A 26,782-nucleotide genomic window follows, 5' to 3' on the forward strand; every position below is an offset into this window, starting at 1 on the left:
GTAAATAAATCTCTTTTCGTTCACAACCAATTTTGTTCTTTGCTCCCAGCGTTTAATTCTATCAACTGTAACGGTCCGGTCCCATCCGGACCCCTAACCTTAACAAAAACCTACCCATCTTGCATATTTCTCCTTTAATCTTGTGAACAGGCAGACAAACAACCAAGCCAAAAATGATCATAAAAATGTAATCTCCCTGGCTGAGATAAAAACTCACAAAAAAAAGAAATCTATCCTAACGTTGATAACATCTCATTACACTTCTCCCTCCCATACCCCCACCTAAGCCCATTTCTAAAAACTTAAAAAAAAAAAAAAAAAAAACTCTTCTGAGACATCCGGCTGACAGAAAACAAGCAAATAAATAGCAATGACAGCACAACCACATTTACTGAGATAATAACACTCTGCCAAATAAACTAGTACAAGCACTAAAACAATGCAACAAAGCTATAAACGCCATATACAAATAAAAGTAGATCCTACAGTGTTAGTAGAATAATGCTTAATTGTAAACCTGTGCAATTGTAATGAGATGAAATGTTTTCAGAAAAACATCCTAAACTACATATCAAAAGTGAATGCACGAATCAATCAAAGAATCAGTTATAAATCAGCTGTAATTTATGGGTTTAGTGATCGGTGCCATTCATCAAACAACAATTAAAGAATCAATCAAAGAAAACCAGGACTCATTCAGCTGCTGAATACAAATCTAAGCCATGAGAGGCCCTTCTTTAATCTGAGGTGATACATGTGCTGTCAGAGCACCGTGCACGCCAAGTCCACCGAGAATACAGGCAAAGCACACCTCAGCTCTGTGAAGTGGCTCCTCTTCACTAAACACTGATCTGATAAGATAGGAGCAAACCCCACCAGGAATTTGTTTTTACCATTTCTTTCACTGTGGAAAGGCTGATATTGCAGACATGCGGAGGAGAGGGACACTTTGGCCCTGTCCCAAAGAACTAAGAAAAGCAGGCGTATTCTAACAGAAGGGAAGTTCTCCAAAGCCAGTTATTGGTTTTGGCCACATCGGGCAGAACTAAGAAGCCAAACATCTGCTTCTTTTATTTGATGGGAGAAGCGACAGTATGCATTTGGCAGTCACAGCTCTTACTCAGACAAAAGGAGAGTGGCCATGACTCAAGGACGGACACGGCCCAGGAATTATGTCTGCTTCCCTTCCACTACTCATTGGATAAACACGGATTCAATTAAAGCCAGCTGAAGGTCGTGAGGTAATACAATGTGTAAAAAGATGGGCTGTTGTGCATAATGGCCTTCTCTGTGGTAATATTTAATCCACATACCTGACTGCATGTCACAAAGAAGCCCTAATTTCACAATGAGAACAACAAAGCCGCTGCAGAAGTGACAAATCTTGCAGTTCCTTGAATGATGAATTGCAAGTGCTGAAGCTGGCTCTAAAAATCAAGTCACTCCCCGTAGACCCCCATGTCCAAATGTCCAGCTTTACGGCAGAAATAAACATGTTTATAGCCTGGTATGAAAAATTCTTTTGGTATTTATAGCTAGTTTCCCTGGTTTATGACAACAGCATGGGGGTTAATTACTTGTCAGTTTAAGATATTTTAACCCATAAAGTTTTTGGGTTGATTAATTAGGAGTGCGATTGCTTTGAGTGAAAGCTGTATGCCAGGCTTGCGGGCGAGCTCTGTCTAGGATCGCACTACCAGAGGTTATGAGCAGTGGCTGCTAGCTGCCATGGACTGATAGTGTTTGTCCTTTCTGAGAATTTTATCATGAATATCTGGGATAATATAACTTACTGTGCAGCACTAACAGACTATCAAACAAGTCTGTGCTCCAGTATTTCCTTTTAGTGAAATTTTTGTATTATTTAATATGTATGTTAGCATAGTTAGCACCATTAACAGGTAACAGTAGCTTGGTGATGGTGCAGCTGTTACTGAGGCAACATGCCAGTCATACTTTATTATAACTGCCTCAAACAAACCGTAATGAAAACCACCACCAAATCCACAAAAATATACTTTAATCAAGCATGCAAACCAAAGTTAGCCTGTTAGCTTTAGCTTGTTTGGGAAAGCCAAGATGGGAACACATAGCTTCAGTTGTCCCACACATTTTACATAGGTCTTGGCTTTGTTTCCACCTGTTTAGCCATTTACGCATTGGCCAGGAATTACAGTAAGCGCTGCCAACGTCGTGACATTTGGAGCCGCATCATTTGAGATTCAAACCTGTTCTTCAGAAAAACTATGGGTGATGTCACACGGGTTTTTCCATTATAGTTTATAAAGTCTATGCTCATACGTGCTGTCATTATTTGGAAGAGCGTGTTGCAGTCTGGAGAATACGAGTAAATCAAATTTTCTTTTAATGATGTAAACAAACTGTTTTTTGCTGACAGATATAGAAAGTTAACAGTGATAGTTGAATCTCCTTTTCGTTATAGTCGACAACAGCCCTTGTGACAGGGAAGAACAGATAGAGACCAGGACGAGGGAGAGGCACGAGCAGGGGAGGAGGGAGACACAGGTGAGGAGGTAGTAAAGTACAGTGGGCGTGTAAAGGAGAGAGGAAAGATAAGGAGGGAACAAACAAAGGAATTTGTGAGGAACTGAAAGCAGAGGGGGACGGACAGCTGAGTGGAATGGGAGGAGATCCGAGCAGACAGCAAGGTTACCCGTGAGAACTCTGAGGGGGAATTAAACACAGCACAAAGACAGAGAGAAGAGAACAGGTAGAGTCGGTTAGACAGAGGTTTTTAGAGCTAATTACTGCTTTCTCGCTGTGGTGGAAGAAAGCAAAAACAAAGTAAGTGAGGTGGAAAAAACAACACAAACTGAAAGGGCTGGAGAAAAGAAAGCTGAAGTAACAAAAAAAAGGAGGGAAAGACATCGACTAATGCTCGGGTCCGGGAGATTAACTGAGGAAGGGAAACACGGGCCTGTGAAGAGTGAGCGAGGAGGGGAAAAGTAAGAAAAGAACAGATCCTGACAGACAGAGAAGATTGGACCTAATGGGCTACTGACATCAGCAAAACAAGAAGGAAGGGGAAGCATCACAAAAGAGGTCATTGCGGTCGCCTGAACACGTTGCTGTTGTACAGCAAAGTCAGCTGGGACAGACACTGTGCTGTACCCCGAGATGTGCACTTCTTAGTCCTCCCCGCAGCAGCACCATGTTGATGAAAGAGTACCGTATATGCATGCCCCTCACAGTGGATGAGGTAAGTGTGTTTGCATTTCCCACGCTCGCACACACACACAAAGCACTCCCTCCTACAACTGCAAATTGAAAGACAAAAGGTGAGGATTGAGTTTCAAACATCCACGTCTGGTGTGAAGTTGTAATATTGAAACTGTTAATGTGCTGATAAGAAGTGCCAACAGAGCACACGGATCTCCTGGAGCAGCTCCGTGGGAGTTTGGCACATTGGGTAGCGAGGTATGCTTAGCGCCGAAGGGCTTTGGCCAATTAGGATGGAGTCTGCGCTAAACACCTGGCCAGCAGCATCACGATGCTGTTGTTCTGTCTAAATTATCCCCGTCATCTGTTTCTCCTGCTATTTACCTCGCCTGCTCAAACGCTTACAGCGAGAGCGCACAAACGAGTTGGACTGGTTATGACTTTGGTTATGAGCCAAACTGAAAGCGTGACGCTCCACCTGAGGGCTTAAAAACAAACGACCTCCCAGTGGGGAGAAAGTTGAGCGTACGTGGGGGTTATGCACCAAAGTACCCTTTAGCAGGAATGTTCTCGTCTGCCGTCGTTCTTCTCCACTCCACGTGTTACCACGACAATGACAGTGACAAATAGTAGTTGGAAATAGGATTTACTGTATCGTATAGGGGACATAGAAACTTGAGCTTGCAGCAAATCCTCTTTCACCTGAATGCAACATAAGTATAGCTTATTGGAAGCAATTTCAAACTATAACAGATTCTTCATGCTCAGCTACTTACAGCTTCCAAAAGTGCCTGTGCAACACCCCAAGCAGGGCATTTTCAGGGGTGTGTAAGGGGGGAAAAGATGCAGAGAAACAAGCTACAGCACTCTGACACAGAGACGCTATCATGGTTCCAGTGAGCACAGTTTCTGAAACAGTAAAAATTAACAGATTTTTTTTTTGTTTGTTTGTTTTGTTTTTTTAAAGAGGCTAAGTGTATTAAACAGAGTAACCAAAAGCGAGTTACTATCTAGAGGAGATAGGTGGGTGATATGACCTAAAATTAATATCAAGCCATTTTCTGCTTTGGGGACAGTGATGGTTTTTCCAAGTTTTGGGTAGAGTAACATGTCCCAATCCATCCGTTTTCTATACCTGCTTACTTCTTCGGAGGGTCACAGGGGTGGGGGTATTGGGGTGCTGGAGTCCATCCCAGCAGCCATAAGGCATGAGGCATGGTACACCCTGGACAGGAGGCAAGTCGACTGCAGGGCCACATATTGTACAAATAATAAATGTTTATGAGTTCAATGGTACGAATGAAATATTCAGTGGTACAAACTCAATTATATTCTTGTCGATCGGCGTTCAGAGCGCGCTGCGCTCTCAAACGCTGTGGGCGGTCTTTAAACCGGCTGGAGCACTCCTTAATCTGTGTAACCCCCATAAAATCGTTGCTGAAAGCCATCTAAATTTTCCGAATGGTGTCCACCTGGTTGTCTCTCACAGTTTCTGGAAAAATTTGATGCAGCAAAGCTCCAAATCGTTCAGACATTTATTCGCAATAAAAAAACGACAAGAGGGGTGGACCACTGCTCACTCAAAGCCTGCTCACAGGCGAATGATGGAACCGACAGGCGTGAAAAAACTCACGCATGCGCACGAAGGTTCAAGCTTGGCTGATGCAATCACACGTGATTCAAATCCATATGGTTTTTGCAAAAAATAAAAAGGTATGATACTTTTTTGGACAGACCTCGTATATCGCATACCAGGTATCATGGATCAGTTTGGTTATGTCAGAATACTTGAAGAGTTCATGTTGCCTTATGCTGAAGAGGACATGCCCTTGAAATGGGTGTTTTAACAAGACAACCAAAGACAGGATTGCTAAAAAAGCAGTTTGAACATAATAGTTTTGAGTTTGTAGTGTCAACAGCAGATGCTACTATTATTGTGAACAACCCCTTTTCTACTTTTGTTTTTACTAATAGCCCAATTTCATAGCCTTAAGAGGGTGCATATCATAAATGCTTGGTCTTGTTGGATTTGTGAGAATCTACCGAATCTACTGGTACCTTGTTTCCAATGTAACAATAAGAAATATACTCAAAACCTGGATTAATATGTTTAGTCACATAGCACTACTATTATTCTGAACACTACTGTATGTAAAGAACAGAAAATAAAAGCTTTCTTCACAAACTCAATATTTACACGGATGAATTCAAGTGTTAGCTAATCACTTGAGCAACCTGAATAATGACTACTGGACCAGTTTAATAAGGAGGAGATGTATGAGGGTAATTTTCCATTTAGAGCTTTGCAGATAAATAGCAACCAATGTCTGTTATGTCTAAGTGTTAAAGATGTCCACCCCACAGTTTCACACAGAATGCAGTGATATGTAGAATAACTGTCACCAGTAATAAATCTGAGAGCAGAGGGATAAACATTGGAGGCAGGGGCATGTTTATAGATGATGTCCCCATCATCCAGGACTGACATGAAGATGAAGACAACCTCAATTATCCTCTTCCTACTGAACATGGGAAACTCACTGTGTTCCTGTGCAGGTCTGAAATTTTTTTGTCATAACTTACTGACAAGTGACTATGTGTGAAATAGATAGAACAGATCAAAGGATTTCACTTTTATAATGCAGAGAAGTAACAAAAACATAAAGATATATATAATTTTGTTGTTGGTGTGTGTGTGTGTGTGTGTGTCGTCAGTCTGGTTATTTATGTCCTTTTTTAATGGTTCTCCATTTCCATTTGTTTTTTATTTTACTCAAAAACATGACAGGAAAACAAAAGTAATTGATATTTATCTTACCCTGGTGTCATTTTTAAGGGAGTGAGAGCTGATTTTCAGGAAGGAAATAAGCTGTAAACTGATACAGATCTCGTTCAGGAAATACTATTCACAGTCCTTCTGTTACAGGAGCAAAGTAAAATCTTGTTTTTTAACAGTTATCTAATTGTAATGGATTTTATTACTGAGATTCAAGAACCAAACCTTTTGAACATTTTCAGTTTAATTTATTTTCAGCTCAATTTATTTATATGCACCCCATAAGTCCCACACGGGTGGGTAAACACAACGCAGAAATACCATGTACATCACATCAAATATCATACTACTTATAAAATGCAGACACATTTATACAATGGAAAAAAGAAGCAAAATAATCACAAAAATCATTAAAACCGTTCGAAAAACCGATTATTCGAAAATACACCATTTCATCATGCAGTGAATATGTAGCCCAAAGTAACCAATTGTGCACAGCAACTAAGTGTTAAAGCAAAGAAATTAATTTTAAGTCTAGATCAAAACAATGCTACACACTAAGACCGTCTTATTATAAGTGGTCATTTTATTCCTTATAAAGATGCAACCAATGGCATTCCTTTAACAGTGGTAATACAAAGTAAGTCTGCCTACTGAGAACACTAAGGCTATAAATGATACAGTGGGTAAAATTAGTGTGGGACATGTCACAATTTTTCTTACTAAATATATTTCTAAAGGCACCATTGACATTTTTTTTTTTTTTTTTTTTACTATATATCGGCAACAATCCAAGTTGTACATCCTAAGTTTGCGGACCACCTATGTGTGCCCCTAGCAAACTCTTGCAGTTGGTGGTCTGAAGAAACTAAGATGTCAAAGTTCACTCATTATACACCCTTTTAATATGGAGTCATATAGCACTACTATTACTCTGAACACTACTGTACATATATGCAGTATCGGGTAAAAAGGTGTTTGACCATTCAGGCTTTTCTACATTTTTCACATGTCTATAGTGATATTTCTTTAAAAGCTTTACAAAAACACCTGACATTCACCTATTCACACACTGATGTCAGCACACCAAGAGCAAATGAGGGATTATGACCTTGCACAAGAGAGAAAAGTACTGTTCTTTGACTTCAACATCCACATTTTCTACTCTGGTTAGGAAACTGAATCTATGACCCTCTAGTCAAAAGTCCACTTCTATGTACTTTTGGACACTACTGGTAAAATACTTCAGCACGGTGTCTCAGATTCACACCTGCAAGTTATTTAAAAATAATAATAATTTCCTGTACTCCCCAAACACTTGTTTTATTGTTTAGTGTTGTTATTGGGAGATTTTATATACTTCAATGATTTCATTTCATGTTAGATATATTTGTGTTCAATTATGGATTTCTTTATTTGTTTTCTGTACTTCTTTTGGTATTAAGGTAGTTATTTTATTAGTCATTCTTATTCTCACTTTCCTTTGTTCTCTCTTGGTATGTGCATGTAGAACTGGATTTAACCAGTTTGTACCACTTAGGATAAAAAGAGTTAGGTTACAATTATAAATCATATGTCTCCCCTTATTGTACGGGGCCTGGGGCAGGGGGATGGACCTCCCCTGAATGACCATGGGGGCCAATAAGAGAAGGATTTTGCAAAACAAGGTCCACCTCTGTTACACATATGTAATCCTGTATAAAAACTGCTTGTATCCATTGTCCGGGGTTCTGTAAGAGCGGATCTTGTCTGTAAGAGAAGTTCTTGCAGGGCCCAGGCCTGATTATTTTTGCTGTGACTTTGACTAAATTTAAAAGTGCGGAATAGTTTGAGTTTGTACTTCGTAAGGGGCAGTATTACAGAAAGAACTTGGGGAAGAATTAACATTCATAAACTATATATATATATATATATATATATATATATATATATATATTAGTATTTTGTTTCGAGAGTTTCAGTGAGTTTAGAGTGGATTCATACACAGAGATTGCATTAGTATTTCCTGTTCTTTTAAGATATTCTGTATTATATAACACCTAAATAGATCCTTGTCATTTGATTGGTGGTTTGTATGTCACATGATATTGATCATTCATCCCTTTTGCCATTGTGCTCTATTTAGCATGCAATTTTCGTTCCATTTAGCATGCAAATTTGGTTCCATATATTTGTACCATAGCACACTGAGACCACTGCGCGTGCACACAAGCAGCGATGTCACGCTAGCAGCTTACTGATGGTCACTGCTCATTATTCTAACACAAAAGAAATAAACAAATCCAGTATGCTGTAAGCCATTTGGAGGCATTTGCAATATTCTCTGGGATGTATCTAGCTAAGCAGAACTGCTAAAGAGCTTTACAAATTTCTGTCACAAATTTTTGCTGAACTGATAACAGCAGAAGCATATGAAGAAGTCACTGCATGGCATTAGCTATGGACTACATCGTCAGGATTGTTTATTTTTTTAACTATCTGACTGTATTTGGTTTTGGATTGGACTGCTATTTAAAATTTGTGTTGGAGTGTTTGGAACCTTTTGATGTCAAAGGACCAGCGATGTACACCAAAATGCAAGTCCCTTTTCTTTTGTTTATAACTTAATAAATTATCAAATTTTTAAGCTTTATATAAAGCAAATAAACATTTTTTTCATTCATTCAATGGTGCAAATATTTCATGAGGTGAAAGACAAAACGTTCCGTTCAACGTGAATAAACAATATGTTGAATGGAAACTACAGTTTGAACAAATGTAACGTACATAGTTGTAAATTTTTGGGAACATCCATGTTTACGCTTCAGTGTATTAAAATTTCACCTCTTTAGGGCTGTTTTTCAGTGGTTTCAGGAAATAAAAGAAATAAGCCAACACTAAATTTATATAATCAAAGTTAGCTGTCGCTTCAGCTGAAACGTTTAGCAATTGTTATTGTTATTACACTAAACTTTTTAGTTATCAGATTAGCAATTATCAAAAGTAGCTTTTTAGTAACACCACTGCATGTGACCTTGTGCATCCATATTCTATGCTCTGTTATTAAAAGAAAGACACAGGTAAATAATCCAACACACTGGATGAGATCAGTAATCACGTTGCATCAGTGTGTGTTTTGGTGATTTAATGTTGGTTAGTATGAATTCGCTCATCTTGCTGATAACCAAAATGCAATTTAAACCCAGGTCTCGGAGGATCCCACTACTCAGCACCATGATTAGTCATACGATGGTGTAAAAGCATCTGTCTTTGTGATTGATTAAGTTCCATGAATAAAGAATAGGTAAATATTGAATGTTGATATTCCACAAGTAGGAGTGTCATGATGATGTCAACACAAAACAATGAAGGATGGCAAACAGATATTTCTCCTCCTCTTCTTCTCTTCCTCTCATCTCTCCCTGTTTCTATTATCAATTAAAATAATTCTTTATTGGAAAACAAAAATAGGGCAACAAAATAAATTACATTACAAGGGCCACAACACAGCAATTTAAGTATTTTTAACCATAATTTTATTGTTTTTGTGTAAGTTTAGCAGCACAGATCTTTGAGTGCTTTGAAATTAAAGCAAACTGGCTAGGTGTTCATAAATAGGTAACTGAAATTTTTCAAGGATGGTTATAAATTACGCAAAGTTTCTATAATGAGTTGGAATGGCGTGTCAGTCCAGAATGTTTTTAGAACCTTAGACCTCAACCCTTTTATTTCCTGTTAATTATGTAATTTTTATACTGCCTTAATGTATTCATAAATTGTTTAAGTTCTTGATATCAAATACATACTATTATTATTGTCAGTATTATTATTACTTCTATTTTGTCATTTGATTTTTAAATGGACCACAATGGAAATAAGTGTTTTCACTTTCTTGTCTCATCCACATATTTTTAATGTATTTACAATTATATTATGTACTTACACTGAACTTACTAAATAAACTCACACATGCATACACACACACACACATGCACACTTTCAATATATAGATGATTTACAGCCCCCTGCTGGAATGATGTGTGATTACAGAATGTAATTTTCAACAACCATTGTTCAGGGTTGTTACTTAATATCCATAGCTTCTCCAAAAATATTAGTCCTGTCGATGTTCCGTTTTGGTGGCATTCATTCTTGACCCAAAATACAAAAACATACCAAACAGCAAATGCCAGCTTTCCCCAGTTTGTCCATGATCGATGTTGCATGCACGCACGTACAATTTTTTTTTTTTTTTTTTTTTTTTGTCTTTTCTGCATTCTGCCAGAAGCAGAAGAAAACTTTTATTTTCACACACCCACAAACAGAGACAGTAGCTGAAGACATCAAACACAGTACACTTCTCACTCATGGTAAGGGCAACATGACACTTAAGTAAACTGACTAAACCAATCAGGTGACAGCATTCATCTTGAAACCAAAATACATATGCATAACAAATGGCAAGTGTCGGCTCTCCCCAGTTTCTCCATGATGGAAGCCATACACATGCATGCATACAGAGGCCACTTGGCTATTATAATATAGATAAAACTGTACTGAGAGAAACATTTCAGCAAATGTACAGAAAAAATGCAATTTGAAAAAAAAACAAAAAAAACAAGGCTGATTCTGTGATACTGAGCTCATCACGGAGGCCACTCCAGGAGTCGGTTACCCAAAGCTCTCATCAACTTTAGACTCCGTAAATGAAAATACACCCGCCTCATCATCATTAAGAACAAAGTGTGGCTGCAACAGAAAAGAAAGTCCCATCTCTCCTAATTTAGATGCAATGCATTCGCCCCTACGGGCCAAATTAAACTTGATGTCTGATATATGGTCACTTGAAGAGATCTTGACACGCAGCAAGTGGCAATTTAAAAATGAAGAGCACAAACGAAGCCGACAATGAGTGGCCGTTTAGACAAAACTATTTCTCCCGCCAAGACGTCTTTATTCATTTCATTCTTGTCACACTGACCAGCTGCTGAGACCTTCCTCTTCATAGCCAGTGGTTAGAAAATTAATAGAGGAGTTGTGTGGTTTGAAGTCAGATTTCAAACAGATGCCTCATGGCCACAAATGTGCAAAGTGTGCAAAGTTGCAGGACAGGTTTTAACACAGGTCCTTTTGATATTTTTCTATACAAGTTCAAATGTGTTTTAATGTACTTCATTTATTGTAATTGGTACTTTTTGCAAAATAAATCCTTAATGCATAATCACACAACTTTTTAAAAAGGAATACAGTACAGCCATAACATATTCACAGCGCTTCATTCTTTCCACATTTTGTTATGTTACAGCTTTATTCCAAAATGAAGTAAATCATTTTTTCCAGTCAAAATCCTATTCTGCATAATCTCAGAGTTATCTTTAATGAAGTAATGTCTCTTTCTGAGCATTGTAATAAATTAATTAGAAATTGTTTTTTTTTTCACTTCGGAATATTGCCAAGCTACAACAGATGGTATCTTGCTATGAGCTGGAGACAATCATCCACGCCTTCATCTCCTCACGATTGGACGACTGTAACAGCCTGTTTACCTGCCTTAATAGAAAAGACCTAACCGGCTACAGTAAGTCCCAAACTCTGCTGCGGAGGCTGTTGACTCGTACAAACAGGAGAGCTCATATTACCCCTGTCCTAAAGTCTCTCCACTGGCTCCCAGTTGAGTCCAGACTCACTTTTAAACTCTTGGTCCTGACGTTCCGAGCCCTTCATGGTCAGGCTCCCGGATATAATAAAGATCTGATTCAGCCTTATACCTCTGCCTGTAGTCTCAGGTCTTCAGGCCAGAACCTGCTGATGGTTCCTAGGACCTGCTTTAAAACTCGAGGGTGACAGATCTTTTAAAGCCACAGCTCCTTGTCTCTGGAACGACCTGCCACTTTCCCTGTGTTCCCTGGAATTGCTGAGACTTTTAAGAAGCATTTGAAGACTCTTCTCTTTAATAAGGCTTTTCAGAACTGATAAATCGTTAATCCTTGTCCTTTGTTTTATGTATGTTTTTATTATTTATTATTACATTTTAACCTTTGAAGCGCTTTGTGACCTATGTCTGTGAAAGGCACTATATAAATAAATTTACTTTACTTACTATTCATAATTTCACATAGTAACAACATGAAAAAGTTTTATTTTGTTGTTGTTTTTGTTTTGTTTTTGTTTTTGTTTTGGCAAATTTACTAAAAATAATAACCTAAGAAATCACATGTACATAAGTATTCATACCCTTTGCTCAATACTTTGTTGATACGCCTTTGGCAGCAATTACAGCCTCACATCTTCTTCAGTATGATGCCCACAAGCTTGGCCGCACCTATTTTTGGACAGTTTTGTTCATTCATCTGCAGCACCTCTCAAGCTCCATCTGGTTGGATGGGGAGTGTCGGTGCACAGCCATTTTCAGATCTCTCCAGAGATGTTCAATCAGATTCAGGTCTGGGCTCTGGCTGGGCCACTCAAGGACTTTCAAGCCGTGGTCACAACCCACCGTACTTGCACGTGCGGCAGTCTACTTGCAAAAACGTGGGCTAAATTGGAGATCCGTACTTCGTAAGTACTGCCTCAGTACGAATTTAGGAGCACGCAGACACACGCAGACGCGCCGTAGAGGTTTTAGTGCATGCAGAACTTTCGCTGCGGTCAGGCTGCGGATTCACCAGCAGTACAGATGACGCACGTTGTGAGTACTGCCTCAGTACGGATTCAAAGCAGCACATTTTCATTCAATTACTATAGGCAGTACGGATTTGGAGGCCGACAGACTTGCATGCACAACGCAGCTTCTCACTTTAACTTGGACTTTATTTCCAAACGTCAGCAACACACACTCCACAGCTTCAGTCTGTTAAATAGCTGTAACTTTTCGAGGCAAGTAAACACTCGTACAACTGACCGCTGCAGGCTGGACATGCTCATGCATCGCCGACACCGAGAAACACCTGCCCCTCCAGTCTGCTCATAAAAAAAAGAAAAGCGACCACCCCCCAACACACACACACACACACACACACACACACACACACTGCATTACTGTCATCTCTCTTTATCGTTACGCTCCTAGAGACGTGCGTTGAACGTACTCCCTCCCTCCTCTTGCTACTGCCTCCGTACGTTTTCACAAAAACGTAGTGGCCGTGGCATCCGCAGAAAACGTACGGCGAAAAAAAACGCACAGTGGATTGTGACCGGGGCTTCACAGAGTTGTCTGGAAGCCAATCCTTTGATATCTTGGCTGTGTGCTTAAGGTTATTGTCTTGCTGAAAGATGAACTGTCGCCCCAGTCTGAGGTCAAGAGCGGGACTGGAGCAGGTTTTTCATCCAGGATGTCTCTGTACATTGGTGCATTCATCTTTCCCTCAATCCTGACTAGTCTCCTAGTTCCCGCCGCTGAAAACATCCCACAGCATGATGCTGCCACCACCATGCTTCACTGTAGGGATGGTGCCTGGTTTCCTCCAAATATGACGCCTGGCATTCACGCCAAAGAGTTCAATCTTTGTCTCATCAGACCAGAGGATTTTGTTTGTTGCCTTTTGGCAAACTCCAGGTTTTATAAGGAGTGGCTTCCATCTGGCCACTCTACCATACAGGCCTGATTAATGGATTGCTGCAGAGATGGTTGTCCTTCTGGAAGGTGCTCTTCTCTCCACAGAGGATTGCTGGAGCACTGACAGAGTGACCATCACGTTCTTGGTCACCTCCCTGATTAAGGCCCTTCTCCCCTGTTGGCTCAGTTTAGACAGGCAGCCAGCTCAGATGATGGAGGCCACTGTGCTCACTGGGACCTACAAAGCAGCAGAAATGTTTCTGTACCCTTCCTCAGATTTGTACCTCGAGCCAGTCCTGTCTCAGAGGTCTACAGACAATTCCTTTGACTTCATGCTTGGTTTGTGCTCTGACATGCACTGTCAACTGTGAGACCTTATACGTAGACGGTGTGTGCCTTTCCAAATCATGTCCAATCAACTAATTTATTCCAGGTGGACTCCAATTAAGCTGTAGAAACATCTCAAGGATGATCAGTGGAAACAGGATGCACATGAGCTCAATTTTGAGCTTCACAGCAAAGCAGAAATTAAAAAAAACTTTTCTCCACATTGTCATTATGGGGTATTGTGTGTAGAGGTTTGAGGGAAAAAAATGAATTTCATCCATTTTGGAATAAGGCTGTAACATAAAATTGTGGAAAAAGTTGAAGGTTCTGTGAATACTTTCTGGATGCACGGTATGTTGTGCACATTAGTAATTATCTTTGTATTAAATATCTCAAAACTCACACAATTCAAGGGTACAAGTAAAAATTCTCCTGGTTTGAACAAAATTCAAGCCCGAAGCAACCCGTTTTATGATGTATGTTACAGACATCCACCAGATGTCTCTGTTCCGCACTCCTACGTCATCGTGCTCAGAGTGCCGCTCTCGTTGGAGCGATACCTCTGCTATTTGGAACTGTGGATAGCTCGGCCACAGGTTGAGCTCGCTCAGCGTGCAGCTCTCATTGGAGCAACAACACACAGAATGTGTCTCTTTTAATCTGTCAATTTTAATTTATTTTCATTTATGTGGCTCCAAATCACAACAATGTTGTCTCAAGGGCGCTTCACACAAGTAAGGTCTAACCATACCAACCTCCAGAGCAACAGTGGTAAAGAAGAACTCCCTCTGAGCAAGAAACCTCAAGCAGACCAAACTCCAAGGGGTGACCGTCTGCTTGGGCCATGCTACAGACACAAACTACAAAACAATTCACAAAACGAACATACAGGAAGTGTTGCTGGTTGCACAGGACAGTTTCCAGAACAGACACCACACCCATCTCTGGATAGAGCCGCACCTCAAACAAGAGAAAAGAAAAAAGCAGAATCAAGCATCAGAAAGACAACAAATACAGTGTAATTTATCAGCATTAAGCAACTAGAAAACAGAAGAAATACTAAGGTGATCGCCGGCCAGTAACCCTTAAGCTTCACTAAAAGACGCAGAACTTGGATAAAGTTGAGGCTGCGGCACGCTCCGTTTCCTAATAAAATGAATTAAAAGAGTAAAAAGTATATATACACTCAACAAAATATAAACGCAACACTTTTGGTTTGCTCCCATTTTGTATGAGATGAACTCAAAGATCTAAAACTTTTTCCACATACACAATATCACCATTTCCCTCAAAATATTGTTCACAAACCAGTCGAAATCTGTGATAGTGAGCACTTCTCCTTTGCTGAGATAATCCATCCCACCTCACAGGTGTGCCATATCAAGATGCTGATTAGACACCATGATTATGTGCACAGGTGTGCCTTAGACTGCCCACAATAAAAGGCCACTCTGAAAGGTGCAGTTTTATCACACAGCACAATGCCACAGATTGTCACAAGATTTGAGGGAGCGTGCAATGGGCATGCTGACAGCAGGACTGTCAACCAGAGCTGTTGCTCATGTATTGAATGTTCATTTCTCTACCATAAGCCGTCTCCACAGGTGTTTCAGAGAATTTGGCAGTACATCCAACCAGCCTTACAACCGCAGACCACGTGTAACCACACCAGCCCAGGACCTCCACATCCAGCATGTTCACCTCCAAGATCATCTGAGACCAGCCACTCGGACAGCTGCTGAAACAATCGGTTTGCATAACCAAAGAATTTCTGCACAAACTGTCAGAAACCGTCTCAGGGAAGCTCATCTGCATGCTCGTGCGTCCTCATCGGGGTCTCGACCTGACTCCAGTTGTCGCGTAAACCGACTTGAGTGAGCAAATGCTCACATTCGCTGGCGTTTGGCACGTTGGAGAGGTGTTCTCTTCACAGATGATGCGAAAGAGATGTGTTGCACTGCATGAGGCAAATGGTGGTCACACCAGATACTGACTGGTATCCCCCCCAATAAAACAAACTGCACCTTTCAGAGTGGCCTTTTATTGTGGGCAGTCTAAGGCACACCTGTGCACTAATCATGGTGTCTAATCAGCATCGTGGTATGGCACACCTGTGAGGTGGGATGGATTATCTCAGCAAAGGAGAAGTGCTCACTATCACAGATTTCAACTGGTTTGTGAACAATATTTGAGGGAAATGGTGATACTGTGTATGTGGAAAAAGTTTTAGATCTTTGAGTTCATCTCATACAAAATGGGAGCAAAACCAAAAGTGTTGCATTTATATTTTTGTTGAGTATACTATACCCGTATGCTAGCCATACGAAAGGGAAAATAAGTGTGTCTTAAGTCTGGACTTGAAAGTCTCTACAGAATCTGACTGTTTTATGTATGCTCCTACGTAGATCATTTCAGTAATGGCTGCTAACCAATGCTATCCAAGGCACTATGATCTAGTTTCTTTCTGTGTAACTGAAGTTTGACAAGGATAGTTTTGCAGAGAAGTACTCACTCAGATGACATTATCATGATCATACAGTTACAGCTGCAATACTTATGCGATACAGTAAAATAATGATATATTTCTTAAATGAAAAGACTGAAGACATCTTGGTCTCCTACAATGTTTAGATACATCTGTACTCATTAATTCACTATGCATGCATGCATGGCACTCAGAAGCCAAAGTTTCTGAAGTAGTCTGTGGTCTGAGATGCCGCCCAGTGCAGAGTGGGTGTGACCAGTTGCAGTTCCTTTTCATTTAAAGTACCAGGCGCAGACACAGATTGTGGGTTTGAAACCTTAAAAAATTTGTTTTAACCCCTTAATGCCCGAATTTATAGAGCTGTATATAAAAAATGTTTTGTGTGTGTTTTGCCTTTAAGTAGATGGTAAATAAGTTGAGATTATTAATTTCACTTTTGCACAAAAACTAGATAGTAATATTGGGTATTCTGGTAATGACTTTATGTTATAATGTTTATAATATATGATGGTATGTTGCAAATTGTGCGACAACTGGCATACAGGTCAATTGGTAAGTTGCTATATTTGAGTCAGATTGTAGCATATATGCGACGATGGGTGCTAAGGGGTAAAGATGCATCTATCAGAACCAGTGGTATAAAAAGGCTGGACACAAATGCTAAGCTCAGAACACTGGGTGGATTCTGGTCAAAAGATTTTATTGTGTTGAAAAAACAGGGGTTGGGTAGACAACAAAGCAGGTCCAAAATCAGCAATGGTAAGAGAATCATACAGCTAAGGTGTGGTCCAAAAAACAAGCAGGTAGTCATTAAACACAGACAGAGGCAAAACATGTGTGGCATGCTTGGTGCCTTTCCTCCATTGAGGACGTCAAGGATTTATTCATTTTTGGTCTCATGGTAGCAGGGCTGGTACTTTTTGGCTATGTGCTGCCCCGATCTACCAGAAAATTGTGCAAGACGGCGGCATCAAGAACCATGGCTCCTCACTTGTCCGTCATGATTAACAAGGTTGGCAAGGCAGTGCATTCTCAGACTGTGATGACTCTTGAACTCAGACGCAAATTGGATGACATCTTGGAGCAGATGTGTGCCTTGTAGTTGAAGCTGAAGATTTCAGAGGCCGGTGAATATTCTTAATTCATAATTGGGAATATTCTTAAATCATAATTGGGATTTGGTTGTTCAAGTGGAACTGTTAAAAAGTGTTTTTCACTGCTCAAACCATAACATTACAGGCTTATCAAGCCTGAAGGTCAAATTGCCCTACTGTCTCCTCCAGAGGGATTTGTTTCGGCCTGGGGAACATTGGCTGTTCTTATCTCATCTCACAAAGACAATAAACTGCTTTTCACAGGACAGAAGCATGTTCCATTCCCTCCCCCCACCCCCTCCTTCCCCCATCAACACCCCCCCCTTTCTGGCGCCTGCTAAACATCAGTCCTTCCCCCTTCGGCGGGGGCGGTGAAGTTTTAGCTGCAGCCCCCGTCACTCCCCCCCCCCAAGCTGACGGCGGCGCATCTCAGGATTGCTGTGTGGCCTTCACCCACTTGCCTCAATTCGGATAATGGACTTCTTCAAACTTAGTGCACATAAACAATGTCAAATGTGTATGTGTTGCCTTTAATTCTGATGTGTGCCATTATTATGGTAAACAAGTAATAATTGTGGACTAATTGCTGTCTGAGGTAACTGGAGTGTAAACATAATTTCTCCACTGTGAGATCAATAAAGTATATCTAATCTAATCTAACAGGTCGATGAAACCACAAACCACAAAGAACAGGGCTGGAAACAAAGACAAAGCGCAATGATCTGGCGGGGAAGTGAGAGAAACGAGAGGCTTAAATACAGGGTGTGATGAGCAGGTAATAGGAAACAGGTGTGCAGGAAAGCTCCAGAATAAGACATGGAAAACCAAACGGGAACAGCCTACCACCAAGCACTCCAGTGACAGACAAGTGAAATCAGTATAAACATTTCCCAAGCACAAAGTACAGACAGAATCGAACAAACACGTGACAAAACCACTATCCTCACGGCATAACCTCAGTGCCTTTAATATCAGTTTAAGACGAAGGGGTTGTATGACTTCAGGGTTTTAATTTTTTTAATCTGAACATTTATATCTTGAAGTCAAGTCAGGCTGACTAACTACTGATACCATGACAACACGCAAGACAACCAGGCACATTTTAGAATTTTGTAGCTTAAAATACAATCAGTCCTCTCCAAGTCCTTGCTTGAACCCACATTTTTTCTCTAATTGTCACATTGTAACTGACAGTGAAAGATAAAAGCTCTTATCCATGTTGTCTGCTGCTGTTTCATGTGTTTGAAACATCACACATTAGCGTACGCTTTTGAAAGTACAGGACACATCGGGATATCATTATGTTCTGACTGTCGACTGGGATGCCGGTTTAATTAATTCCTCACCAACATGGATGTTGTTAGCTGCTAACTGCGCACGCCTGCTGCCACACCGAATACTGCTGTGCACGTGTGTAGTAGGTGCAGGAGGATCGAGTTCTCAGACTGATGTGTTCAGCAAAGCACCAAACATTTAAAAACTTTCACGATTGTGACCAATCACAGCTGTGGAATTTCCACAACATTCTGTGTACCCTGAAAGTGGTTTCGGACAAAACCCTGGTGTCGCCGACCGAACGGTCCCCCCTAAAAATTGGCCGCCCTGACTTCACTCCACATGCGTCATCTGCGGCAGTTCACAGATTATCACCGTCGTTTTCTGCTTCAAACTGCCTCCAGTCATCATCTATCTCAGTGACAGGATATCTGAAGGTTTTGTACAACAATCATTTCCACATAAATTCAGCATTATTTTATCATAAAAGACAGATAAAGCGATCAGAGCACCGTGGCTACACGAGCTGCTAGCTGATGTGTTCACTGTGCGTCGGTCATTTCAAAGATTATCGAGTTTCACCTCGTTTCTGCTTAAACTGACTTTAGAATGATTTAAGGACGTTGTATCTTGTCATCGATGGTTACTAATCACATTATTCCCTTTGATCGCTTTAGGTGAAGAGTCAAACTCAGACAAGCTGCTGTGGTCCCAAATGACGCATGCGCAGTGAAGGCAGGTGGACCGATTTTTTGGGGGGGGGCGTTCGGTCTACAACACCGGCATGACCGCTCTCAAAGCTACAGGCATGAATGTCATCATCACATGATCCGTGAACAGTCCACTTTAAGATTAAAGTGTCTCAATTGTCCTGTAAAATTGACTCACTGACTTGTCGATGCAACCTCTGGTACCTACTAGCCCCTGCTAACTGAGAAGATGGACAACACAACGGCTTTTAAATTTATCAAACACTGCACTTAAGGTACTGTTTTTTCTACTTTGATGGGTTTACTGAAGAAGCTAGTGATGACTCATGACCACAAAATCTCACAGTGATCTCCTCTCGGGCTCCAGTACAGGGATCGGGCAGCTGTATATGATCAGCAAGCACAGCTGTGAGCAAAGTGGAGGGGGAGAAGGGGTGGAGGTGGTGAAGAATGAAGCAGATATTCACCCTCAGCATGGCCTTGGGCAGCTGACCGAGAAGCGAATTTACCTCAGCAGGTAGAGTGTGCATTATTGTGTTAATCCTATATTAGTAGTTGAAATCCAATCCATTCAAACAATGCAATGCAGTCAGTATTTCATCTGTTTCTTTCAGTCTTTTGAGATCACTGCAGACAGCAAACACATCATCATTTCAGCACGGCAACACCACAATGCAGTGCAACCTGCCCATATCCAAAGTCCAATTACTTACTGCCTGGAAACATGTCTATATTGCAGGAGAACTCTCCTTATGTTATTTAGCATGAGTCATCTGCAAATAAACCATTTAAATATTCTGTTGTGCATACACACACACGTGCCAGCTGGGGAAAAACACACACAGGCACACGGTTCACATCACCATGCTAGCAGTAATTACAGGTAGGGAATTTTCGGTCATCTTTTCTTCAGCTTCTTGAAAATACCAGTGCTGGCAGTGCAATGCATTAAACCGCTATTCACACTGTAATCATGTGTTCTCACAGAAAGCAAGAAGTGTCAGTTATAATTTCTTGAAGGTTAATTTCCAGGTTCATAGAAACAGATGATGCTGTCTGAAGCAGAAGAATCAATATTTTTCTAAAATGACTGCAAAGTGAGTGTGTGCACGACATCAGGGGAATATTGTGATGAATGTTAAACCACATGTATATATGATGGAATATGTGTTTGGCTGGTTAAAGACAGAGGTGGGTTGCCAGGGCCAGCAAGGCCTTTTGTACTGACCAAGACATAACCAAAATGTGAAAATTTATTTCCATAATTTAATTCATATATTTTAGAAAAATACTCCAGTCAATTTTTTTATTTATTGACATGTATTTCTAACAATTACATTATTTCATTTCTACTGTCCCCTGAAATGTGCTGCTTCCAGATCAGCTCATAAAGGACTACACTTTGTTTTATCCAATCAGATTGGCTCCTGCTGTCTCCAGGTGAAAAAAACTTCTCTGGTGGCCTTCAGAATTTTAAGTAATGCCCTTTATAGGTTAAAACAAATGGGTATGATGTTGTGGATTGTTTTGTTCTTGAACCAGTCCGATTTTGAGTTTGGGTGTGCTCTTTGGCACTCCTTGGCCTGTGAGCAATCTTACAGTTGTGTCAGTAGTGTAGGCTGATCAGAGAGACCGTTAGCGAACTAGAACACCTAATTCTTAATGTGACCGGAGTACCTATCTTTGTGGCCGGGACGGCAGTGGGATTCGAACATCAGACTGCTCGAACTGAAGACCAAAACTCTAACCAGGTCAGCCAAACAAACAAACAATGGATGAATGAGGGAGAAAAAAGGGATTCGTGGTGCAACCCATGTCATTAAACTCTTTGTAAAAATGGAAAGGAGGACTTTGTCTTCAAGTGAAGTGCAATTGCGGTAAGTTTAACTACTTTAAGTATTTTTACTTTTATTGAATATTGCTTGTTGCTCATTGCTAGTAGTGCAGTGTGAATGATGTCGGTGGCCAGGCTGTTTCAGGAGCACATCTTCAACAACTTGACTGGAATCTGTTTGAATTCGAATTGTGTTTATTTGTGTTAAAGGCATTTTGCCTGATTGGTGTTCATATTGAGCCGAGTATTCCTTTAACTTTAACTAGTAATGACTTCATGACTTTCTTGCTAATAAAATTTTAACTATTAGAGAAAAAATTACTCATAACCATCCCAAAGACATATCATTCTCTTTGGCTGCTTTCACTGATGCCGGTTGTTGGGAAAGTGTAGTGACACGGACCCACAACAGGGGGCGTAAATGAACGGACAATAGAGGGAGTTAAATTAGAACACTTTACTGTTGTGAATGTCACAACCACACACAGCAGATTACAGAATAGATACTAGTCAATTAATGAAGGTGTCGTGTGGGCAGGCTCGACGATAGGAGACGCCCGTCTGGAGATGAACCGGAACCACACGATTTCCACCGCCACCGAACCTGAAGGATACTGGAGCCGCCAAGTCCCGAAGTCCCCAGGTGGCCACCGTCTCAGCGTGTCGGATCTGGTACTGCTGGCGGAGAACAAAGACAGTCAAGTGTGGGTGTGTGTACACCCAGTAACAATAACGGTGGGAATTCCACCTCCACCTTTAACACACACTCGTGCAGCGTCTGTTTAACCACTTATCTGACGGGACGTAGGACGAAACAGTCGCGACCCACGCCGGTCCTCTGGTTGACAGCTGCAACACAATAGCTCTTGGATCACTTAATGCTGGCAGAGAAAGTTACCTCTCACAGAAGTCGATATCTCGGCGATGTGGTGGAGGTGTCATCCTGCTTTATCCAAGGTGAGATGCAGATGATCGGTGACAGCTGTCATAGTTAATGAGTGACAGCTGTCACCTCGGCTGTTCCTGTAGGCGGCAGCGCCCTCTCGTGCCTGAAGCCCGCACTTCAGGCAGGGCGCCCTCTGGTGGTGGGCCAGCAGTACCTCCTCTTCTGGCGGCCCACACAACAGGACCCCCCCCCCTCAACGGGCGCCTCCTGGCGCCCGACCAGGCTTGTCCGGGTGGCGTCGGTAAAAATCGACCAGGAGGGCCGGGTCCAGGATGGAAGCTCCTCTTCACCCAGGAGCGTTCTTCGGGTCCATACCCCTCCCAGTCCACCAAATATTGGAAGCCCCGGCCCATTCGATGGGACATCCAAGAGCCGGCCTGACTGTCCAAGCCGGCTCCCCGTCGATGATACGGGCAGGAGGCAGCACCGGACCGGGTGCACAGAGGGGTGAGGTGTGATGTGGTTTCAACCTGGAGACTTGAAAGACTGGATGGAATCCGCAGTGAAGCCGGGAGTTGGAGCCTCACTGCAGTGGGACTGAGGACCTTGAGGATACGGAACGGGCCCTATATAGCGGTCTTTCAATTTCGGGGAAAGCCCCTGGAGAGGTATGTCCCTCGTAGATAGCCATACCTCCTGCCCGGGCTGGTATGCGGGGGCCGGGGGACCGTCGACGGTCTGCATGGGCCTTTGCCTCGTCCGGGCCCTCAACAAGGCCGAATGGGCGGTGCGCCACACCCGACGGCATCTCCGCAGGTGGGCCTGGACCGAGGGCACACCGACCTCTCCCTCCACCACAGAAACAAAGGGGGTTGGTACCCCAGACACACCTCAAACGGGGAGAGGCCGTGGCAGAGGACACTTGGCTGTTATGCGCGTACTCGATCCAGGCCAGGTTTTCACTCCAAGCCGTCGGGTTGTGCGGATGTCGTACAACGCAGGGCCTGCTCCAACTCTTGATTGGCCCGTTCAGCCTGTCCGTAGTCTGAGGGTGATACCCAGACGAGAGGCTCACGGTGGCCCCCAGTTCCGGCAGAAACTTCTCCACACCTGTGAGGAGAACTGGGGGCCGCGATCCGATACGATGTCTGTTGGTATCCCATGCAGACGGACAACATGGTGGACCAGGAGATCCGCTGTCTCCTGGGCTGATGGGAGCTTCGGGAGGGCCACGAAGTGGGCCGCCTTGGAGAACCGGTCCACTATCGTGAGGATGGTGGTGTGCCCCCCGGGACGGCGGGTGGCCCGTGACGAAATCCAGGACCGATGTGGGACCAGGGGCATTGAGGCACAGGAAGCGGCTGAAGGAGTCCCTGTGCCTTCTGGTGGTCCGCCTTGCCCCTGGCGCAGGTGGTGCAGGCCTGGATATAAGCCCGGACGTCAGCCTCCAGAGACGCCCACCAGAAGCGCTGCCGGACCACTGCCACGGTCCTACGCACCCCTGGGTGGCAGGAGAGCTTGGACCCGTGACAGAAGTCCAGGACGGCAGCTCTGGCTTCTGGTGGGACGTATAGTCTATTTCTCGGCCCTGTTTCCGGGATCCGGGCTCTGTGCCAGGGCCTCCCGGACGGTCTTCTCCACGTCCCAGGTAAGGGTAGCCACGATAGTGGACTCCGGTACGATGGATTCCGGTGGATCCGACAGCTCGGTCTTGACTTCCTGTTCGTGCACCCGGGACAGGGCATCCGACCTCTGGTTTTTGGTTCCGGGGCGGTAAGTGATCCGGAAGTCAAAACGACCAAAAAACAGTGACCAGCGGGCTTGCCTGGGGTTCAGTCGTTTGGCGGTCCTGATATACTCCAGGTTCCGGTGGTCAGTAAAAACCGTGAAAGGCACTGACGCCCCCTCCAGCAGGTGTCTCCACTCCTCAAGAGCCTCTTTCACCGCAGGGAGCTCTCGATTGCCCACGTCATAGTTCCGCTCTGATGGGGTCAACCTGCGGGAGAAATAGGCACACGGGTGAAGAACCTTATCGGTCTCTCCGCTCTGGGATAGCACGGCTCCTTCCCTGAGTCAGAGGCGTCCACTTCGACCACAAACTGGCGACTAGGATCGGGCTGCACCAAGACGGGTGCAGCCGTGAAGCGCTGTTTCAACTCCCTGAACGCGGCATCGCACCGATCCGACCAGGTGAAGGGAACTTTTGGTGAGGTCAGGGCTGTCAGGGGGCTAACTACCTGACTATACCCCTTAATGAACCTCCTGTAAAAATTTGCGAAGCCAAGGAACTGTTGCAGCTTCCTACGGCTCGTAGGTTGGGGCCAGTCTCTCACCGCTGCAACCTTGGCCGGATCCGGGGCGACGGAGTTGGAGGAGATGATAAACCCCAGGAAGGACAAAGAGGTGTGGTGAAACTCACACTTCTCGCCCTTCACAAACAGCCGGTTCTCCAACAACTGCTGCAGGACCTGACGTACATGCCGTATATGGGTCTCAGGGTCCGGAGAAAAAATGAGTATATCGTCCAGATATACGAAGACGAATCGGTGCAGGAAGTCCCGCAAGACGTCATTAACCAAAGCTTGGAACGTCGCGGGGGCATTAGTGAGGCCGAACAACATGACCAGGTACTCAAAATGACCTAACGGGGTGTTAAATGCCGTCTTCCACTCGTCTCCCTTCCGGACCCGAACTAGGTGATATGCGTTCCTAAGATCCAGCTTTGTGAATATTTTGGCTCCATGCAGGGGGGTGAACACCGAATCCAACAAAGGCAACGGGTATCGGTTGCGAACCGTGATCTCGTTCAGCCCCCGGTAATCAATGCATGGACGAAGACCGCCATCTTTTTTGCCCACAAAAAAGAAACCTGCTCCCATCGGGGAGGTGGAGTTATGGATCAGCCCGGCAGCTAAGGAGTCCTGGATGTAGGTCTCCATCGATTCGCGCTCAGGTCGGGAGAGGTTGTACAGCCTGCTGGACGGGAACTCCACGCCTGGCATCAAATCGATGGCACAATCGTACGGACGGTGCGGGGGAAGGGTGAGTGCCCAATCCTTGCTAAAAACGTCAGCAAGATCGTGGTACTCAACCAGCACCGCCGACAGATTGGGGGGAACTTTGACCTGCTCCTTAGCCTGGGAACCAGGAGGGACCGAGGATCCCAAACACACCCGATGGCAGGTCTCGCTCCACTGTACCATCACCCCGGACGGCCAATCAATCCGGGGATTGTGTTTTAGCATCCAGGGGAACCCCAGAATCACGCGGGAGGTAGAGGGAGTCACAAAAAACTCAATCTCCTCCCGATGATTCCCTGACACCACCAGAGTTACTGGTAGCGTCCTGTGTGTGATTAAAGGGAGTAGGGTGCCATCTAGTGCTCGCACCTGCAATGGTGAAGGAAGCGCCACCAGAGGGAGCCCTACCTCCCTGGCCCATCTGCTGTCTAGCAGATTCCCTTCTGACCCTGTGTCTACCAGTGCTGGGGCCTGAAGGGTTAAATCCCCGCTAAGGATTGTAACTGGGAGCCGTGTGGAAATGTGTGCATGTCCCACGTGAATTTCTTGGCCCACCCTAAGCCCAGTTTCTAGGGGCGGGGCGTTGGTGTTTAACCGTTCGGGGAATTAATCAATTGGTGCTCAATTGAGCCACAAACAAAACACGCCCCGCGGGGAAGCCTCCTCTGTCTATTCGGTGGTCTGAATGTGGCCCCGCTCGTGTCCATAGCTTCATCAGCAGGGGGAGCTGTCGCCACACGGGGCGTAGAGGCCAGGGAGCGTGGGAAGGGCGGACCTTTTTCGGACCCGGAAGGAAGAGGGACGGCGCGTGCCCGGCCACGCCCTTCGTCTCGTTCCCGACGGCGTTCATCCAACCGATTGTCTAACCGTATAACAAGATCGATAAGCCCATCTAATTCCCGCGGTTCATCCTTGGCCACCAGGTGCTCCTTCAGGACCGATGACAGTCCGTTTACGAAGGCGGCGCGGAGCGCAGCATTATTCCAGCCGGACCTCGCAGCCGCGATGCGGAAGTCGACTGCATAAGCGGCTGCGCTCCGGCGTCCCTGTCTCATTGACAGCAGCACAGTCGAAGCGGTCTCTCCCCTGTTAGGGTGATCAAACACAGTCTTGAACTCCCTCGCAAACCCAGTGTACGTGTGAAGGAGCCGTGAATTTTGCTCCCAAAGCGCCGTAGCCCAAGCGCGTGCCTCTCCCCAAAGCAGATTAATCACATAAGCTACTTTACTAGCATCTGACGCGTACATGACGGGACGTTGTGCAAAGACGAGCGAACACTGCATGAGAAAGTCCGCGCACGTCTCCACACAACCTCCGTACGGCTCAGGAGGGCTTATGTATGCTTCAGGGGATGGTGGTAGGGGTTGTTGAACAACCACTGGAACATTCATATCCTGCACAGGGTCGGCAGGAGGAGGAGCTGCAGCAGCGCCCTGAGCGCTCGCCGCCACCTGCGCGGAGAGAGCCTCCACCCTGCGGTTCAGGAGGATGTTTTGCTCGGTCATCTGATCCAACTGAGCCGTAAAGGCAGTGAGGATGTGCTGCAGCTCACCAATCACGCCTCCTGCAGACGCCTGCGCTCCCTGCTCTCCCATTGGTCGTTCAACAGCTGGGTGACGCCCCTCGGAGTCCATGACGCTGGCCGAGATATCCTGTTGGGA

The 26,782-nt window shown here is 43.9% G+C and overlaps 1 protein-coding gene across 1 annotated transcript in view; it reads left to right on the top strand.

Annotated features, from left to right (window-relative positions):
- Positions 1-2,448: 2,448 nt before the first annotated feature.
- pitpnc1b (phosphatidylinositol transfer protein cytoplasmic 1b) overlaps positions 2,449-26,782 on the top strand; it is a 50,900-nt gene continuing 26,566 nt past the window's right edge. Inside the window, exons 1-2 of the mRNA XM_034174621.1 lie at positions 2,449-3,220; positions 19,749-19,898. Coding sequence (XP_034030512.1) covers positions 3,216-3,220; positions 19,749-19,898 — 155 coding nt within the window. The 5' untranslated portion in view covers positions 2,449-3,215. The remainder of the gene's footprint in view (positions 3,221-19,748; positions 19,899-26,782) is intronic.

The sequence above is a fragment of the Thalassophryne amazonica genome, chromosome 7, assembly GCF_902500255.1.
Source record: "Thalassophryne amazonica chromosome 7, fThaAma1.1, whole genome shotgun sequence".
NCBI lineage: Eukaryota > Metazoa > Chordata > Actinopteri > Batrachoidiformes > Batrachoididae > Thalassophryne > Thalassophryne amazonica.